General features: G+C 43.9%; 1 protein-coding gene across 4 annotated transcripts in view; it reads right to left on the reverse strand.

Moving 5' to 3' along the window:
- The window catches only part of LOC133122919 (alpha-1,6-mannosylglycoprotein 6-beta-N-acetylglucosaminyltransferase B), a 112,541-nt gene that overhangs the window by 32,394 nt on the left and 59,491 nt on the right, over window positions 1-20,656 (reverse strand). For all 4 annotated transcript variants that reach the window (XM_061233196.1, XM_061233195.1, XM_061233197.1 and 1 more), the window contains one exon: window positions 819-950. In XM_061233196.1, coding sequence (XP_061089180.1) covers window positions 819-950 — 132 coding nt within the window. The remainder of the gene's footprint in view (window positions 1-818; window positions 951-20,656) is intronic.

Genomic DNA, 20,656 nt, shown 5'->3' on the forward strand with positions numbered 1-20,656 from the left:
TTGTGTCAAATAATTTCAGGGAATTAGCAGAAATTAAAACAGCTATTACTATGAGAAGTAAGAACAACAACAACAATAATAATCTCATTTCAGAGCAGCTAACTTCAGCTCACAATCAGGAATATTGTGAAGCGTTTTTGCATAGAATGGCTGTAAAGCTGGCACTAAACTTCAGTGCAGCTCCATCCCACTCAGACGCTCTTAGTGGAGGACGACTGGGTTTTAAAAATACACAGCGTAGGTCGGGTGTGCTCTGCTTTCTGAAGTCAATACGAGGCAAGCGATCCGCTTCTCCGAGAACGAACTCTCCTCTCGCCGCTGTACTGAAATCAATACCGGTATTCTCACTACAGAGCAGTAACAAGAATTACAATATTAATCTGCTGACAGGGGTGCTACAGTAAGTCGCAAGTCCTGACACATGGATGGCTAATACACCATATTTATAGGCGGAAAGGGAACGGGGGATCTAGCACAACTCCCCATGCAGATTTACTTCGATATCAGTGGGTGAAAACGCGGCTTCATTTTGCCGCTAACACACCTCTGTGGGTGTTCATCTCTGCCCTGCTCCCTCAGGCCCTCACCAAAAAACCCAATAAGGAGCAAAGGGATGTTTTACAGATGTGCAGAGGATTAACAACCATGCTGACTTATGGCCAAAGAGGACATCAAATCCCATTCAGCCAATAATCAACACATAATAGTCCCATAAACTCAGGTCATAAATAAGGGCTGAAATTAGATGTCTCACAGACTCGTGCATCATTGCTACTAGCCCACAGACACTGGGCACCGAGGGGGTGAAGCTCACTAACTTGTGCTTCTTCAAAGAGAGGCCCATGTGCTGCTTCATCTGTTGCAGCCCGTGGTAGTCTGTGTAGATCAGGTCAAAGGGCAAAGGTCCAGTCAGGGGGCAGCTACCTCTCCCAGGGGGCACGCCGAGAAACCTGCAACACAAAATGGTGGGTATAAGCTTCATAATAACAACAAATAGTAGTAGTAGTACTAGTAATAGTAGCAGTAGTAGTAGCAGCAGTAGTAGTAATAGCAGTAGTAGTAATAGCAGTCGTAGTAGCAGTAGTAGTAGCCATAGTAGCAGTAGTAGTAGTAGCAGAGGGAGTAGTCGTAGTTGTAGTAGCAGTAGCAGCAGTTGTGGTAGTAGTAGTAGTAGTCGTAATTGTAGTAGCCGTAGTAGCAGTAGTAGCAGCAGTAGCAGTAGCAATAGTAGTAATAGCAGTAGTAGTAGTAATAGCAGTAGTAGTCATAGTTGTAGTAGCAGTAGTAGCAGTAGTGGGAGTAGTAGTAGCCGTAGTAGCAGCAGTAGCAGTAGCAGTAGTAGTAGCAGTAGTAGTAGTCGTAGTCGTAGTCATAGTCATAGTCATAGTCATAGTCGTAATAGCAGCAGTAGCAGTAGTAGTAGTAGTCGTAGTCATAGTCGTAATAGCAGTAGTAGCAGTAGTAGGAGTAGTAGTGGTAGTGTGCCTCAGAAGTCTGATCTACCTAGAAGTGAAAAGCAATCCACTTCTTGACACTGCTGGACAAATGAATGTCAGCCAGTGTACTCACTGATAGCCCCTGTGTGAGCAGGGACTCCTCATTTAGACGCCTGCAGCAGACCAATGAATAACAGGGGCAATCTGCAGGGAGCTCCAACACATCCTGTGCCCTTATGTCAAAAAGGGGGAAAGAAGCACACTGTGAGCTGATGCTGCTGGGGTTGAGGTGTGAGGACAAGCACTGCCAGGGAGAATGAGAGTCTCAAGGCCCTCTTGGTCTGAGTCCGTTTACAACCTGCTTCAGCAAAGCAGCAGGCCAAGTTAGGCTAGCAATACGCTCAATCGAGAGAATATGCTTGCGTCAACATTGCAATATTACGGCTTGGTGATGAAGACTGGTGATAAAACTAATTGTGACCAAGTTCATGCCTCGGCCATGTTGGTTAAAAGCTTCAATGACAAAGAAATTGAATCTTTCAGCTGATAGAACTGCACACCAATGTTGTTAAGAGCCCTTCTGAGAGGGAAGATCCCAGATGTCCAACTAGTCACTTTCATGCTAGCTAGCCAAATTCAGCATAATTATTCATCACGTCTCGAAATGGCCAATTTGTCAGTTGTTAATGGAAATGCATGTCGGATAAGACAATGACACAGGACCATTAAAACAAGTCACAAATGAAAGAAAGCCACTTAGTCTGTCTGACTCTGTTGCTACAAGCTTATCAGTCCTGGAAAAAGAGGAAGTTGTTTTGTTGAAGGATTTGGCACTGTAATTGGCTTCAAACCACCACGGCTGCCAAAATGCAAAATGAGCTCTCCACAAACCTCCGCAGTATAGAAACTACAATCTGAGTAGAATTTTCTGTTTCAAATCTTCAAAACCCTTAATACTTAAAAAGACTTTTGAATATGTTAATTACACTGTATTTCACACGCCACTGAATCATTATCAAATAACCAGTACTGTGCAGTTATGAGGGATGATAAATGCTGAGAGATCATGGAATTACTACTGGACAATGTTTCACAGCAGCATAGCGGCCTCCTCATTTTCAGAGTCTTGTCTTACACCATGCCATTGCCTTTCAGAAAGCAAATATGTGACTCAGTAAGTCTGCTGGGCTCTGGCCCTTCCTGAGCTTGTAGAAACACTGTGGCAGAGGGTGTAAAGTCTAATGATAAAAGGCCTAGTGGAGAAAAGCCTTACAGAAGTTACCCTTATGGAGACTGGGGCCTTTTACAGAAACATCCAAAGTGCTAAATCCTTTCCTATACCATCTGATGGGGTCTCCTTGCCAACCAGCAGCAAAGCTTTGTCATACATTGATGTTCATTCGGTTTTAGCCCAGATAATAGGCATCATTATGAAGTTCAGCATTCAAGGGCCAAAAAAGCCTCACCGACAGACCGGAAACTGCCAGTACATTACTGGCTCTAAGACACTTTTCACAGAATCATCACTGCGGTACTGCAGCTTTCCTGAACCGAGGCAATGGGAGCTGCTAACAACCAAAGAAAAAAGACTATTCAGCAGCAGCATGAAGCAAGTTTGCAGGAGAGACAATTACAGAAGAAAACTACAGTTGTGAGAAAACACAAGCAACGGATGAAAAAACATGGAAGTGGAAGACAAGTTTAGTGAGCATTGGGGCAACATGAATATTTACTTTATCCATCTGAAGAGATCTCCCAGCTGTACAACAAACATCAGAAGTACAATAAGTAGAAAGATATACAGGCCAGATGACTTGACAGAAAGGGAAGCACATTTGGATGCTCTCCGATACAAAAACTCACCAAGAATACCAAGAATATAGCAAACATGATATGATAGTCAGTCCGTTCATATTCTGAGGTGGATCACAAGCTACTATTTGAAATATACAGTGTCCCAAGCATTACCATCCTGTCCCATTTTGCAACTTTCAAAACACATTCTGTGCACTCTGAGTATAAGTCTTTGTGAAGCACTAATGACCTGCAATTATTTTGCCATTCAGAGAAAGAAGTAAAAATTCTAAACAAGAATCCAGACGTTTGTGGTGCATTGATTTCCACCAGTCCCTGCTGAAAGAAATCTGCTCTTGTGTTCTGGCTTGTGTCAACATTTATCAGGCCATTTTCTTTCACCAGAGCAGCAGATACGTACATTTCTCCCCAGGGAGCCTTTAGTGGAGTGCATTTTAACAGTGTCAGGGCTAGGTGTTTGACCCATTTACTATAATTGATTCTGAGTTCAGCATTTCTCTTTTGAGTCTAAATGACCCTTCATTGAAGGGTGGTGTTCCACAGTATTGAAGGGTAGTTCACACAGAATTTTCTCTGATAGCTTTCTTACGTTTTTAGTTTTCTCTGGTGCTCAAAGTACCCACACAGTACGACTGTGAAGCAGCCGACCAAAGTTCACATTGAATAACCTCAGACCAATAGATAGTCAGTTATTTTCCACATTGTGAAATACAGTCTGCAGTACAGGAATATGAAAATCTTTGATTAACGGAATTTTCTCTTATTTTGGTGTAACATCACCAAATGACAAATCCTGCTCTTATTGAGTAAAACAACTCAATACATTGTAACACAACAACATATAGTAATTGCTTTGATAAAAACAGTGTATGTCGCTTGGTAATTTTATCTGCTTTGCAAATGAATAATGTGAAAATTCAACCTCACAGAAAATAGTCCTGCCCTACATGTCAGATTTATGGAAGGTTCAGGAACTCTCTTTTACACAAAAGACCAGCAGCTGCAGTGCAACCAGTAAACAGGCCCTCATAATAAAAAGACAGTTTCCCGCCCTTGTTTGTCAGTGGAGCGTGTTGTCCATCTCTGCCTGAAAAGGCATTTCACCCGACACTCAAGTGGGAATGGCTGCAGGCCAGTGACAAAGGGCTTCGATTCAGCAGGCAAATGACAACGGTTCTGCTGCGCTCCAGCAAACACAGGCATTACCATCTCAAACCAGCTCCGCCGGCGCCCAATCACACCTGCTACACTGCTGAGATCCACCAGCCAGGTCCCTGATCACCGGCCCCCGCCCACTACCCACAATCCCCTGCTGAGCCTGACGATGCAAGCAATGAGAATGGTCATCAGGGTCATCTTGTTTTTTCCTTGTCAGCTCTGTGAAGGGGAAATTTTTATTTTTTATTTTTCTAACAAAAGTGCCCCACTTTATGCCCATTTACAGGTTCGTGCTGGGTAGTGAAACAGGATAATGGCTGTGTTCAGAGAATGCAGTGTGGCTGGATGGAATTCTTAGGACAAAACAAGGCTTACCTCACTGCACGCCTGTCACTCCCCAAACACCGTCATGTGCCAAACCTCCCCAAAATGGCAGGCAATGGCCCAGACCAGGTCACTGGAGGCCAAGTAAATTCAGTCAGTTGAAACTGTAGTCAAAGTTAAACTGGAAAAGCTGTGAGTCTGCAAAGAGCATGTGCCTCATCGGCGCTAGGCACTTAAAGCAAACATATGCAAATGCCTTTGTACTGAAATGCACTCAATCAAACCACGCTGTTCATAAAGTCTCGCGAAACATGACAAATTGCTTAATGCTCAACGTGACAGCCTATGATGTTATCTCTTGAAAAGCAACGTCTGATTTAAGATGCTAGAAAAATACATATGAACCGGCACAAGATAACATAAACAAGCTGAAGAATTACTATTTTCTGTAAAGCAGGGATGAAATCATGGGTACTGTTTGCAAAATACTGTTATCTTCCACACATCCAAACCCATCAGTGTTTTATCTGAAAGATAAACAGTGAAAACTGTGAAACAAGCACTTATCTTAATGGCAGTTATGCTGAAGGTCTCCTCAGGACTGGAAATCGCACAGAAAGAAAGATATCTTTAGCTCTGGAGAAGGAGAGGGAGTGCTTCATAGTCATTTTAGCTTAAGAAGCATGCACAGCATTCGCTCAGTTTGGCAGTCTAGCAACAAACACCACTGCAGTGTGACGAATGCTCAGAAATCTATGGCAACAAAAGAAAATAAGTGGCTTGATTAATTTACTCAAATGGATTCTCTCAAAACATCTCCTCATTATTATTACAGTAAAGGAATTTTTCAGATATGAAATTGCATTAGTTAGCGCCTATTTGAGTCCGTTTACTGGCACAGAAATTTTGCACAGCCCAGAGCCCAGTGTTCAATTTGTTCTCTCAAGGAACCCCATTGTTTCATGTCATTAAGAGGCTTTTAACCCAACTATGCATCCTCCTAAATCATATAATATACCTTATGTTGTGACTGCAAAATACAAGAGAGTATTGCTGTGGATGTTTTTTGGTTTGCTGTTTATGTTCCCAGGATGGGTGACACTTTGTCTTTGAAAGGAAAGAAGCAATTATTTACACAGCAGGTCCTGGAGCTGACTGCCACTCAGGAGCTCAGAGACAGCTTCACAGTTAAACAATTCACAACAATACTGTAATTTCAACCTGGCAAAACCAAAATGCATGAAAATAATCAAAGCTAATAACAGCTGAAGAAAAGATATTTCTGTCCCAAGTCTTATGGAGCTCACTGTAAGTTTCCCCATACGGAATAAAAAAAATTGTACAAACCCCATTTTTCTCAAACACCTAAAAAATGATGTAAAAGGATGCAACCTTGACCATCTATGAACTGTTCAAAGACATGAAACAAGTACCACTCTATGCCATCTGCTTTCAATTCAACAGGCACAGCACAGACGTCTGTGTTATTTAATAGAGGTCAACAGACATGGCCACAATAGATTTCGTTCTCAGCCAAAGATATTTTTTTCAATCATCACAGTGGGATAGAAGAGAGAGAATTATTCGGAGTCGTCCTACAGCTCTGGTTTAGTCCGGCAAGCACAGGTAATTTACAACTACTCCTCAAGCAATTTTATCTCCTTAATTTAAATCTTTTCAGCGCTGGAACAACTGCAACTAAACTATCCTCTAGACAGGGCATAAAAGATCGCATTTGGAGGAGATAGATAACAGGTGGAGAGCAGAGATTAAACTGCCACAGTCCGGTCACTCCTCTCCACCTCCTGAGTGCTGACAGTGGGCGACTGGGTTACAGGTGGGACTGTGTGTGTGGCCGTGGAGCTGTGGAGAAGCCCCAGGCCCCCAGGCTCAGGCCAGGTGAGAGGCCAGGCCTGCAGTGGCAGCTCTGAGCAGAGTGGAGACGGGGTGGCCCGGCAGCGCTGTCACGGGCTGTCATCCCCCTGCCTCTGCTCAGAATGGGGGGGGGGGGTGCTGAAGGCACAGGGGCGATGGGCTGTGACCAAGCTTCGGGTTCAGACTACCTTTGTATGTGTGTGTGTGAGTGTGTGTGTGTGTATGTGTGTGTGTGTGTGTGTGTGTGTGTGTGTGTGAGTGTGTGAGTGTGTGTGTATGTGTGTGTGTGTGTGTGTGTGTGAGAGAGTGTGAGAGTGTGTGTGTGCGTGTGTGTATATGTGTGTGTGTGTGCGTGTGTGTATATGTGTGTATGTGTGTGTGTGTTTGTGTGTGTGAGAGAGTGTGTGAGAGAGTGTGTGAGTATGTGTGTGTGTATATGTGTGTGTGTGTGTGTGTGTATATGTGTATATGTGTGTGTGTGTGTGTGTGTGTGTGTGTGAGTGTGTGTGTGTGTGTACACGTGTGTGTGTGTATATGTGTGTGTGCGCGTGTGTGTGTGTATATGTGTGTGTGCGCGTGTGTGTGTGTATATGTGTATATGCGCGTGTGTATATGTGTATATGTGTGTGTGTGTGTGTGTGTGTGCGTGTGTGTGTGTATATGTGTATATGTGTGTGTGTGCGTGTGTGCGCGTGTGTGCGCGTGTGTTCGTGTCCGTCTTTGTCTGTGTGTGTACGTGTGTGTAACAGAGATACAGGAGGGCGGTTCACTGACAGCTCCACCAGGGTGGGGGCTCAGCGGTCTCCTCCCCCGGAGACGCAACAAGGCCGTTCCCCTGGAGGCAGAGACCCTGAGATAAGTGACTGCACACGCTCCATTGCCCTTGTCATATACAATATGACATGCCGCCTCTGATTCTCCAGCACACTAAAACAGAATTACATACAGACTCCCGGTCTACGTAATGCTTATACTACTTTAAATACTACATATTACATGCACATAGACACAGTGAGGAACTTTTCTTTCATATCCTTTCTCTTTCTTAGAGGCCAATAGTCCTTTGTCCTTCACCGTTATATGCAGTGGCTTCCACCCGTGTGATTATCTTAAAAGCACAGCCCAAGGAGCCCAAGCGTTCCTTCAAGACTAATTCGCGACGATCAGTCACACGTTTAAATCAGCCAGATAAACAGACGCGACAGCCCCGGCATCTGGTAACTACCAGGGTGGATCGCAGGCAGACGGATGTGAAAACAAAAGACGAGCGCGTTTCTCCCGTAACTGCCCGCCTCTCTCCCGCTCCTGATTAATCGTAGCCGCAGGAGCCGGAGCAGCGCCCGGCAGGCTCATCTGCCTCCCCATGTCACGCAAGAGAAAAACTAAATATATAGCACAGCCAAAAAAACAAAACAAAAAATACAACACTGTCTCCCACCCTTCAGCTGAGCAGGGGAGAGGCGGTGAGCTGTGCTCTGACAGAGAGGAGAAAAGCCCGCAGCTCGTGGTCGTACCCAGGTACGCCCCCACCGGGAGAGACTGCCAGTGGAGAAAGCCGGTCTTCACAAACATGCTGATGCAGGCTCATGTCACGCTGATTAGACGTTATTTACACAGAGAGCCAGCACGGGAGCCCAGACCTCGATAAAAAGAGGGGGCGAGGGAAAGTGGGCAGCAGAGGGAGGATTTCCTCTTGTGGTCCACCGCAGACCCAAGGCCCACAGCTGCTGCCTCAGAGCACCATGGGATTGCGCACAGCAGGAAGGCCCTCCGTGCCAAATCTTTGCTAACGGCGTGATGTGGAAGTGATTTTTTTTTTTTTTTTTTACCGCATTCATTTTCAATTTCTCTCCACAAGTTATGCAGAATTCATAAAATAACTGACAGATGGGTGAAGAGAAATGTTTTGGATTGTGTCTGTTTTTCCCCCCCCACATAGACTTATATCCATAATTATTTCGCTTTCTAACTTTTTTTTTCCCTTTGGCGAAACATTTCCAGCCGGTGAGAAGGAAATCCAGTCAAATCCATCTAAATCATGATAAATAAGGTATAACATTCTCTCTGCCTGCTTTTGAAAAATGCATTACAGTACATGCTATGACTAATAAACCTTTATATAGATTCCTTCTGAGGCAGCAAGCATTTATTGTGATTGGACAATCCATTTGCATTTCCGTTTGCAAGGATATTAATGAAATTGCTGTCACCTTGTGTGTGTGTGTGTGTGTGTGTGTGTGTGTGCCTGCCTGCCTGCAGATGTACGGGCTTGTGTGTGTGCATAAGTCAGCTGTGTGTAAAAGCTCATTTTGCCATTGTTTTCATATCACTGCTTATACCAGAAATTTGTTTTCTCTCCCCTGTGTCTACCCTGACATCAATTAATGAAAATTACGGTTGTAGGGGAAAATTCACAGAACAAAAGATCTCCCTCCTAAAAGCATGATAAACAATCACAAGTCAAAATCAGACTCCATCTTGATGAGCAGGCTGGTTCCTCCAAAACGTTCGATAATTTATGCTAAAAGTGTATCTTATGTATAGATGTAGATGGCACTTATGTATAGATATCGTTACTTGTATAGGTATTGTTGTTTTTATTGGCTGTTGTATTGTTGTATTCTAGCTGCCAACTGTGGTATGCTAGTTTGAAAGTTGATTGTACTCTTCAAGGGTTCTGAATTTCTGTATGTTTACACTAGGTCTCAGAACTGTACTGTCCTCTCAGGTCCTCTTTGCACTTGTTCTTGTGTTTGATTTGCACTTTGTTGTACGTCGCTCTGGATAAGAGCGTCTGCTAAATGCCACGTAATGTAATGTATCAATATATCCGTATTAAAGTATGATATGTACCCTGTATAGTTTCAAACTGATTAACTGCTAAATTGTGCTAGAACAGTGTAGACAGTCAAGGACACTGGGTGTCTGACATGCCTGTACAGCTGGTTTCTCCAAAACTCTTAATGATTCATGCCAGAAGTGTATCTATATGTAAGTGGCTTATAATCAATATATCACATGTACGCTGCTTGTTATCCAATCAAATGAACCTAGAACATTAATTATGAAATTAATGAAAACGCAAGAAACCAGTGAAAACTGTTGAAATGAGAGCAAAGAATGCAACGTACATTTACTCACTTAGAAGAGAATATGAATCAAATGTTTAGTATGTCTGCATATTAGAAAAGAATATTAGAAGAGAATATTAATCAAATGTTTAGTATGTCTGTATATTTTCAATGATTTACTGCTGATAAGTTTGTGTTAGAAGTGCATAAGTGACCCATGTGTAATCTAAAGTTCCATCCATCCATTATCTGAACCCGCTTATCCTGAACAGGGTCGCAGGGGGCTGGAGCCTATCCCAGCATACATTGGGCGAAAGGCAGGAATACACCCTGGACAGGTCGCCAGTCCATCACAGGGCATCGCCAGTCCATCACAGGGCACACACACCATTCACTCACACACGCATACCTATGGGCAATTTAGACTCTCCAATCAGCATGTCTTTGAACTGTGGGAGGAAACCGGAGTACCCGGAGGAAACCCACGCAGACACGGGGAGAACATGCAAACTCCGCACAGAGAGGCCCCGGCCGACGGGGATTCGAACCCAGGACCTCCTTGCTGTGAGGCGGCAGTGCTACCCACTGCACCATCCGTGCCGCCTGTAATCTAAAGTTGAGTAAAATAATTAATATGAAGTGGAAAGTACCAAAAATGATTATTATGCTGCGAAAAGTACCAAAAATTATCTATAGGTCGTAGAAAGTTCTGGAAAACACTATATAGTGAATAGCACCGTGTTTTACATGTTTCCCATGTTAATGATTCCAGTTTGTTCGAAGAAACAGCCTACAAAGCAAGATGTATGTAATAAAATCCTTTTTTGTTTTGGAAATCAATAGGGCGATTTGCCACGATGGTTTCAGAACCGAAAAGGTAGCGCTGCCAAGTCAGCTGATGGTTTAGGAGGAGTTAAGATAAGAACAGTGTGGGTGATTGGCCACAATGACGTTTTAACTGTGTATAAAATGGGTGTAAAATTGACAGTCCAGGTCCATGTTTATGAAAAAACTGGTCCGGCTTTAAGTCTGATTTTCCTGAAGAGCTTGCTGCCGTGGTGTCCCTCGTGAAGATGTTTTTCGACAAATTGGAGATTTGGACTCTGTCGTTTCCTAGACACGACACGGTCACCTACAGCAAATGTGTGTCCTGTCCTGTCACACCACAAGCAGTGTTTTAGAAAAGATGTTGACTGGATGGTGAATCCTGAGGACTGGACAGGGCCGTGGAGACAGTGTTTGAGGGGCAGGTGCTCAAAGGAACAAATGAACATCCCAACCTGGATTGTATAGAATATACTCAGTCATTGCACAGAATATATTAAACCAACGAATGAAATGTAATGACAGCAACAATAATATAAATATCATTTTTTATCATGAGAAAAGAGGGCATATAACAAATGGTCAAGCATCTGACCCCCTGTCACAGAAGTATTTACAGATCAGGACGGGCCATGTTCCTGATGCAGACTATGAAGAACGGGCAGCACCTGATGTGGTTTGGGTTTATTGACACTTGACTTAGATTTATTGACACGTGTCTGCTCTGCCTCCATCGGCTCCAGCTCTTTTGCTTGTGGAAGCAGACAGACGTCAGACCAGCCAAGGGCAGTGAGGAGGAACAGGACGCGCAGGGTACAAATACAGCCCTGCATGCACACAACCACACACGTGCATCAACACATTCGTCGGTTGGCTTACCAGTCTGACATTTTCCGGATTTCAAACTTCAGAAATCATTTTAATTAAGCACAGCTGATACTGATCATAAGCCTGCTAACAGTGATGATGGCATGTGCACCAGCTGATTACAGGTTTAAATAACAGGTGCCTAGAACGCATACAAGTAAACAAACCAAAAATAAGGCTTTAGGAAGCATCTTCACATTTTTCCTATTTTGCTTGAACGTAACCCAAGAGAAAGAACACACTGGTACAAAGACATTGAGCAGGCAGGTACTAAAGCACGCAAAACCATACTCGAAATGAGTCTCATTAAAAAGCGTCTACACAAATAGCACAAACAATTGTTATTACTTTCTGGTTGTCTGCATCTCACATAATACAATTACATCCCCAGTTTGCTGCAATGCAAGTCAGATTTATTACTTATTGCAACAAACAGATCTACCCACTCAACTTAATTTCAAGCCTGGCTGCTCTAAGATGGGTCAATTTGTTCTTATTGAGATATAGCCATTTCCTCGCAAAATGACATCGATTTGACCCCATTTTTAGGGTTAATTTCTTTGTAAAGAAAAGGACATGACATGAACAGTGCCAATCAAAAAAAACATGTAAAAATCAGGCAAAGAAAACATCCTATTACCATGAAATGGGAAGAAAACTAAGGATACTGCAAAAAAACATAATGGAAGAACAGTCTCTCCCTGGACCGACTATGTGCTGTTTAAACTGGCAGTTCATGTAAGTTTGAATTCATGACAGAGCTCCACGCTATGAGCAGAAGCTAGCGAGTTCAAATTTTGGACAAGCTGCTTCCCCCCTTGAATGTGAAACAATCACTGTATTTGCTCTGACTTTACAAAATCAACAAATGAACAAACACCAACCCCAATGCACATAATTGTATTTTACAAGGCTCACAAACCCTTAACAGGCCTTTTCCTCTCAGAACCTTAATTGGATATGTAAATGGCTCAGAACACGGATTGCCCCGACAATAGATCCTCATTTTACTGCAAGCAGCAGTAAAAAAAACAAAAAACTAAAGAAAATAAAAAAACACACCGCGGGCCGTTTTATACCAGAGAGAATACGTCTGCTGGAGCAGCCCGAGAGCCCAGGGGAGAGAGAAGTGAAAGAATCGCTTCAGATCCGCCACGAGAGCCCTACTACAGGAATGAAAACAGAGAAAAGCAGAGGACACATCGCATTAACCTGGGACATAAATGAAAGGGCTTATTCTTCTATCACTTTAATCACCCAGCGTTCTCTCAGACGTAACACGTCAATGGGTCCTGATAGAGTGTGAGGAGGGGGACCCTGTTTCTGTTAAACCGCTTTCACATCGGGGTGCGGGAGAGGAGAGGAAAGAGCCAGCTGGGCCCCGACTCTCAGTGACGGCGAGAGGCGCTCTGGAGTTAATCAACAGGGCCGACGTGTGAGCCAGGGAGAGCCATGGCGTCAGCACAGACTGTGTGATCACTCACCGGGTGTCAGAGAGGGGCTCCCCACGATGGAGTCTCTGCGGTGGAGCGGAGAGGAGGTGAAGTGAAGATCTTATCAAACACCTCAGCAAGCCTCCATCCTGTCTGCACTTCCACTGGTGTTCAGCTTAAGGTGAAAAATGTTCAGAGCAGTTGTGCTGAAGCGCCGAGTCAGACAGGCCCCGAGTCAGACAGGCCCCGAGTCAGACAGGCCCCGAGTCAAACAGGCTCCGAGTCAGACAGGCTCCGAGTCAGACAGGCTCCGAGTCAGACAGGCTCCGAGTCAGACAGGCTCCGAGTCAGACAGGCTCCGAGTCAGACAGGCTCCGAGTCAGACAGGCTCCGAGTCAGACAGGCTCCGAGTCAGACAGGCTCCGAGTCAGACAGGCTCCGAGTCAGACAGGCTCCGAGTCAGACAGGCCCCGAGTCAGACAGGCCCCGAGTCAGACAGGCCCCGAGTCAGACAGGCCCCGAGTCAGACAGGCCCCGAGTCAGACAGGCCCCGAGTCAAACAGGCCCCGAGTCAGACAGGCTCCGAGTCAGACAGGCTCCGAGTCAGACAGGCTCCGAGTCAGACAGGCTCCGAGTCAAACAGGCTCCGAGTCAAACAGGCTCTGAGTCAAACAGGCTCTGAGTCTGCCTTTATGTAACTGGCCTGTAAGGGTAAAGTGTTCCTCCCCATCTGCGGCTCTCCTGACTCCAGGTTCAGCACCCGTCCCTGTGGGGTGCATCATGATGCAGAAGCACTTAAAAATACATCCACACGTTCTGTTACTGGGGGGTTGAGGGGCAGGGAAGGTGAATTACCGCCATTTCGTCTACCTTCAAATGTTTTATTTTGGAATTCGTGCAAACTTTGTTAGAGGTGACATGCCCTGGGCTAAACCCCCTCTGTATGGAGGCTGCACGGTCTGTTTAAAGTGGACTGGGCTCTGGAAGCCCGCGGTGCTACAGAGGTACACAGGAGGAGGCCACGCCAGGCCGGAGCCATCACACACCGCTCAACACCACACAGCAGCTGTGAGATACGAGCGCGTTCACACCGGGCGTACTCCTAGCGCAGCGCGCTGCAGCTATCTGTGAATGGGGTGTGCCACTGTAGGACACATTTCATGCGTAGGTACATGTCAAACAGCCGTGGCAGAAGGCTTATGATAAAAAAAGCTGTGAAATGTTAAGCTGTTAACAAGCACATCGCTCTGTGGCTGCTGCAAAATGCTAAGAAGTTGTTTACAAGTACATCAGTCTGCGGCAAAAGGGAGCGAAAAATCCCAGGGAGTGTTTTCTGCTACCATAGGCACTTTAAGTGGGTTACAGGAGATGGAATTACCCAGTGCACTATGGCTGCTATACATTCATGAAAAAAGCTGAAATGTACCGCCACTGTTTAATCCTATAATTGTGCCAACATCGTGGCCCTACATTTCTGTTCTTTGCAAAAACTCAGACAAAACGCCTTACACAGGCACTTTGTTGCACAAAATGGAAGATTCAGATATCAGTAAGCTGCTTAAATATTCAGCGCAGATAGGCTGTCAATTGTATCGGATGCAATGCAATGCTGTGACAGATGTTTTTAAATATTGGTCCCAAAAATACAGTGACAGCAAAGTAAATAATGAATTTAAAAAAGTTACTTTGTTTTACAAAATGGCTGACGAAATGCCATTGTGTCACAGAAAGATACGTTTCTTGATGCCTTGGACCGCAGAGTAATTTTGGCTGATTCCTTACAGTGGCACAAGCTGTTCGAAGGAGAAAAAACAATAATGTTGCAATGACAAATGTCTGCAGTAGAGAGCCGGGCAGCACTAAAAACAACATTAACCTTGTTGTGGAGGCCCAATAAGGCCTTCAAGCTGGAAATGATGGAGAAAAATCGGGGGAGAAATGTAGTTTGTAGGGTTCCTTCTTCCAGAGTGAGCATTGATAAAGGAGTGGGGCGAGGAACAGAGGCAAATCACTTCGATCTCTCCGCTGGTGCCAGTCTGAAGAAAGCGAAGTAATGAAAATGGATGCCTATGCCAGCCTGCGCTCCAGACTTATATAATAAGAGGGGCACGGGCTCCTTTGAGAAGGTTACTGTGGGCCAGCCTCCGTTCCGGGTTTAATATGGAACGACATGGCCAGCAGTGCCTTGGGCAGCTCCAGAGCCAGCACCCCTTAAACCTTTCCTCCGAGAAAGAGCTTCAATATTTATGACAGCCTTTCACCGAAATGAAAACCTTTTCCCGCAAAAACGCGCCTTTCTGGAAGAAGTTTTTTTTCGTCCCACCTGACTGGAGAGGTGTTTGACAGAGACGGAGGTGAAATGGCGGCAGGCTCCGTGAGAAGGGCGCGCAGCTGCTAGGCTCGACGGCGGGGAGGGCCACCGGCGGGGGTGACGGCCGCGCCGCCGTTAACAGGTTTTCAAACCGATTCATCCTTCCCGCTGCCAGACAGATCGTGGAATCGAAAAAAAAAAAAAAAAAAAAAAAAAAAAAAAGGGAAGTAATTACAATTCAGGCTGGAATGAGTTTAATGAAGTAGAACTGCTCAACTGCAGATGGAATCTGGGTCCGTGAAAGACAACAATTTAAATGGATTGCAGCGAAGCAGGCGGGAGGAGGCAGACTCAGTGTTGGCAGTGTTGTTGAGTAATGGAGGGTGCTGCTATACTGTATAATTCTTCCCAGTGTACACATTTTTCTGGGCATTTCCGGCTCCATTGCTCATTGCACCATAAATTAAGTCTTGCAAGCTACTAGCATTGAACTATATGTATGACTGTGTGCACTATACTAGCTAGTGCTCTATGTGTTGTACAATTAACCTGCAAATAAACATGTTTATCATGTTCAAGCTATGCCTGAGTACATAACCCTTAAGGGTATGTATCTCTAGCAAGATAGCTGTTCTCAAGGTAGCTAGACTGTAAAATGTTGGATTATACACTAGAATTAATGCTACTATATGTAGGGTAGGACTAATGCTATCTACAGACCTCGGGTACGGTTAAAAACACTATCTTGTCTTTTCATAAACTTTTTTTTTCATAAAAAATGTTTTTCAAATACGTGGACATATCAACAAAAGTGCCATCTGATTGGACATTGCTTAGCTTCACACCTGTAGTTGAGCAGTGACTGGTTATTTGTCATCTCAGAGTGACAGAACTGTAAATTCAGTTTTATACGGTACAGCGTACATGTTCGATTGACGGGGAATGCTCTGCATTCTGAGCCAGTCCTACACAGTAGAGGAAGAGTTCTGCAGGTGAGAAGCACTCAGCTGTCAGGAGTGTGAACTACTTCCTCCAGGCTCAGCAGTCAGGGATGAGCTTCTCTTGGCATGAGAGATGGGCAGAATGTGCCGGCAGGTTACAAGCAACCGCCGGGCATCATCACAGACTAACGGGCATCGCCTGGCAACCACAGATCACTACTTTCTCCCCGTAACTCTTGATTTGCCATTCACGAGGGATGGCTAATTACCTGTCTCTTCCAGGATCGGGGAGTTCACCCATGTGAAGTGACAGCCTTCTACGCAGCTTGACTTGAACTCAGCCCTGTACTGCTCCAGGCTCTTCCTGCGATGTTCCTGCCAAATATGATGTCAGAAGCACTAAATCTCCCTCTCAATTAACCTCACTCCTTCTACAGCGAACTGAGATATTTTTCTCTATCTTTCTTACTTTCAGCAAGAAGTTGCTAAACCAGAGTATCCTGAGGCAAGGGCAAGAGGCAGATCTAAACTCTAATTTCTCAAGAAAATGCTGCTGCCCAGAAACTTGATTGAGGCACAAACTGAAGCAGCCCAAAATGACAACAATAAAAATTCTAGAACTCCTAGCGCCTTTAGATACAAAACTTTAGATAGTTTGGTATGACTAGCTTAAGTGCACTATTATACTGAACTGAGTTTCACAGTGGTGGTGTTGGAATGGGGGATGTTCTTTAGACAGATGGTAACAAAGATTAAATGGCTACAAAGATTAGTTTGTAAGTTGATTATGCAATTACAGTGCCTCTAGTATTGCATATTCGTCACACATGGTTTCAGGCCTTTAGACAATATGTGATATTGGACAAAGGGAAACACATTTACTACCATGTAATTTATTTTATGTGAAAAGATATAAAACACCCATATCACTGAAGTGAACCAGTAATTCCCCCCTTAGTTACTCAATCAACACATTAACCACATTTACTTGTTAATTAGATTCAGCTGATTGAACACAGTCAAGCTTGACTGCAGCCAGCCCTGTTGAATCTAAACCTAGTCACCACAAATGTTGTACAAGTACACAATGTAGCAGTATCAAAGCAAATTCCAGAAATTATGAAAAGAAAATGTTTAAATATATTTGGTCTGGAAAGGGTTACAAAGCCATTTTTAAGCCTCTGAGATTCTACCAAACTGTGAGAGCAATTCTTCAAATGGAGAACACTTGGAACATTGGGGAATCTTCCCAGGAGTGGGCGGCCTGCAAAAACCTCAGTAAGACCGCGGTGACAAATCATCCAGGAAGTCATAAAACATCCCAGAAGAACTGCAGGCCTCTCAAGCCTCAGCTGAGGTCAGTGTTCAGGACACCACAATAAAGACCAGTTTAGAGTTTGGCCATGTATGATCATTGCCACCAGCGATTATCACATTTGATGGTCAGTTGTAACGACGTTTAGTTTATACTAGAATGACGGACAATTTGATGTCCTTGCCATCATCGTTGTGTCCATCGCTGAAACATTAATTGTATTGAACTTTGACCCCATTGCTGGCTCAGTTGTCTTCCATGTCTTCAGCTTGCAATGACTCTAGTTTGGTGATACATTCGTAGTTCAAAATCAGAGCAACGGCGTTCAAAATCAGCGTTGAGCGATAACGGATGTAAGTGAGAATGTAGTGATATCCATCGCCCGATCATAAAGCGCCAAACTATAAGCTGGCCTTAAGAAAGCGGGCGGAAATGGGATTCAAGGCAGAAACCACTGCCAACCGAGAGAAACATCAATGCTACATTCACATTTGCAAAAAACAAGCTAGGTGATCCCAAGCCTTTTGGGACAATGTTCTATTGGCATAAAGCAAATGCAGCATTTCACAGTAATAATGTCATTATTTGTTATTATTTTTAGAATCATGAATGCTCACGGACCTACAGTACCAATTAAACGAAAATGCCACCAATTCAGAAAACGTACTGACACGGTCTGAATTCTGCAAAGAAGAGTGGGCTAAAACTCATCCACAGATGATGTGGATGAGAAAGACTGATATTAAATTATGGGAAACATTTGGTTGCAGTTATTGCTGCTAAAGATGTGCAACAAGTTTTTAATTTAAAGGGAGCAATTACATTTTCACTTGGGTGATATGGGTGTATAATAATGAACCGTTTTGTGTTTACCCAGGTTCCTTTTGTCTCATATTACATTTTACATATTACATTTTGTCTGAAAGATCTGAAACCATTCAGTGCAACAAATATGCAATAATTGAGGAAATCAGGAAGGGGCCAAATACTTTTTCCATGGCACTGAATATATTTTAAAAATCTCCTTCAGTATTTGCATACGATTATACTCAATGCCTTGTACAAAAAGCCACCCATATTTCAGCATCAGGTAATACAACTATATAGATTTGAGCACATACAATATTGAATAATATATTAGATACAGCAAAAAATGAACATCAGCAAAAATAGAACATAATTTGGTTCTTGTGAATACAAAAATAGCGTACTTTAATGTCTGCTACATTTTTCTATACATAGATAGATTATGGAGGGATTTATAGGTGCAGCTGAATTTTTCAAAGGTATAATTTCTTTCCACTTTTAATAATTGAATGCATTAAATATTTTAACTGGCTTCATCTATGGAAAGCCCTAAGAGGGTTTCTTCATCATTTTCTGATAAAAAGAAACATTAGCTGGTGGTGCACACTCGCAACTGACTATGGAAACCGATTCCCTTTCTGAATTCAGAGAAATAGCCTCGTCTGACAAAAAATAAATAAATAATCAAATCAGCGAGGATACAGGAGGCAATTTAACAGTACACAAAAGGAGCAAGGACGTGACAGATTAAGCACAATTACACGGCACAAAGAGCCCCACTCAGCTGCTTCTGCTGCACTCCCCTCATCTGCCACCGCAATCCCAACGCATGAAAGGGAAGAAGAATGAAGCATCCTAACACCGCGAGCCCCGGGAGAGCGTCTAAAAAGAACATTCCAGACCAACTCCCCACGTTATTCCTCCCCTGTATAATCTCCAGCCGGTTTATAGGGGAATGCAATTTGAACAGATACAACCCAGGGGGATTCTGCAGAAAAAGCAGTCTACATAACAATCTGTCAGTTTACGATGAATAGAAAAGGAAGATTGAGAGAAACGCTTTCTCTCTGTTCATTACTGGCTCTGGAGAAGAATTTACGAGTATCCGGGACTGCTCTCTTACTGGCCTATTTAAACAGACAGGATTGTAAATATAAAAGATGGATTGTTTCCTTATTTTCCTCGGTGAGCAGAGCAACTATTTCATGGGTATGAAAAATCTAATTGGCTTCAAATTGCATCTCATTGTCATTATGTAATTCTATTATCTATCAAATGCAATAGCGCCGATACAGCAGCAACCATGAGCCATATTCAGTTTCCTCAGAGCTGGGCTTGACTACGGAGAGACGACTGCCCCATAACCTTCGTTCAGCACTGAGTACACTGCATCCCCATAATGAGCCACACATCTGTTGCACACACAGATCCTGTTCTCAAGAGCCCACCAAGGACGGTTATGCAAATCCTTCCCCCACTGGAGAGCCTCGCTCCAGTGATGGATTAAAGTCGCATTGGATCCGCACACTCGCCTGTTTTTAGATGTCAGAGAACAGAGAAGGTTAGTTCACTTCACAAATCTCAGGTACTATATAAATGATACTATGAAAACAATGGCAATAGGTGCTTTTACATACATTCTCACACACACACAAACATGCACGCCACACACACACACACACACACACACTCACACACACACACCAGAGTGCTCCCTGATGGGGTGGGAAGTACAGGTAGTGTCAAAGTGACTTTGGCAAAAACCTGAAAACCGCTGTATGAGGGACAAATTTCCTGAAAACAACACTCTAAAGAAGAGTTCTTAATGTAATGGACACATGCAGAGCTAAATATAATTCATCCATCGTAATGAAGAAAACCAAAACAGTACATTTAGATAAAAAATGTAAACAGTATTTTGAGTCAGGACAGCACTCACAGCAGTCTTACACCTGTCCAAAAAGTGGACAACACATAAATCTTCTCTCCATACTCTTTGTAGGATGGTAATAGATGGAAAGACAACAATACACAGAGACCAGCCTCCTTGCGATCTGCACACCTCCACCTTAGCTGTTCCCTGCAGCTAAGAATATCTTCAGAGCTGTATAGAGAGGTCATCGCAGCCCAGTGGGGGAGTTGACCTTCCAGGAGTCTTTCTGCATCCCTGGGGCAGGACACGTTCTGTGTCCCTGATGAAGGGGCTCCTGGAGCTTCCTTCTGAGGCTACCACTGTGTTCAAATACACCCCCGTTACTCTACCTCAACCCTACAGCTCCACAGTGTCATTCGGGCTCGCCATTAATAAAGTTAATTACATCAAACAGACCAGGAAAACGAATGAACACCTTCCCAGGAAGCAATACATTATTGTGACTTTTAATGATGACGCATAGCCCACAGAATGAGAGAAATTGAGGCTAGTGGTGTTACCGTAGCAACACATGGATCAGCCTACACAGGAAATGAGATGCATAT

Source organism: Conger conger, chromosome 2 (genome assembly GCF_963514075.1).
Source record: "Conger conger chromosome 2, fConCon1.1, whole genome shotgun sequence".
Lineage (NCBI taxonomy): Eukaryota > Metazoa > Chordata > Actinopteri > Anguilliformes > Congridae > Conger > Conger conger.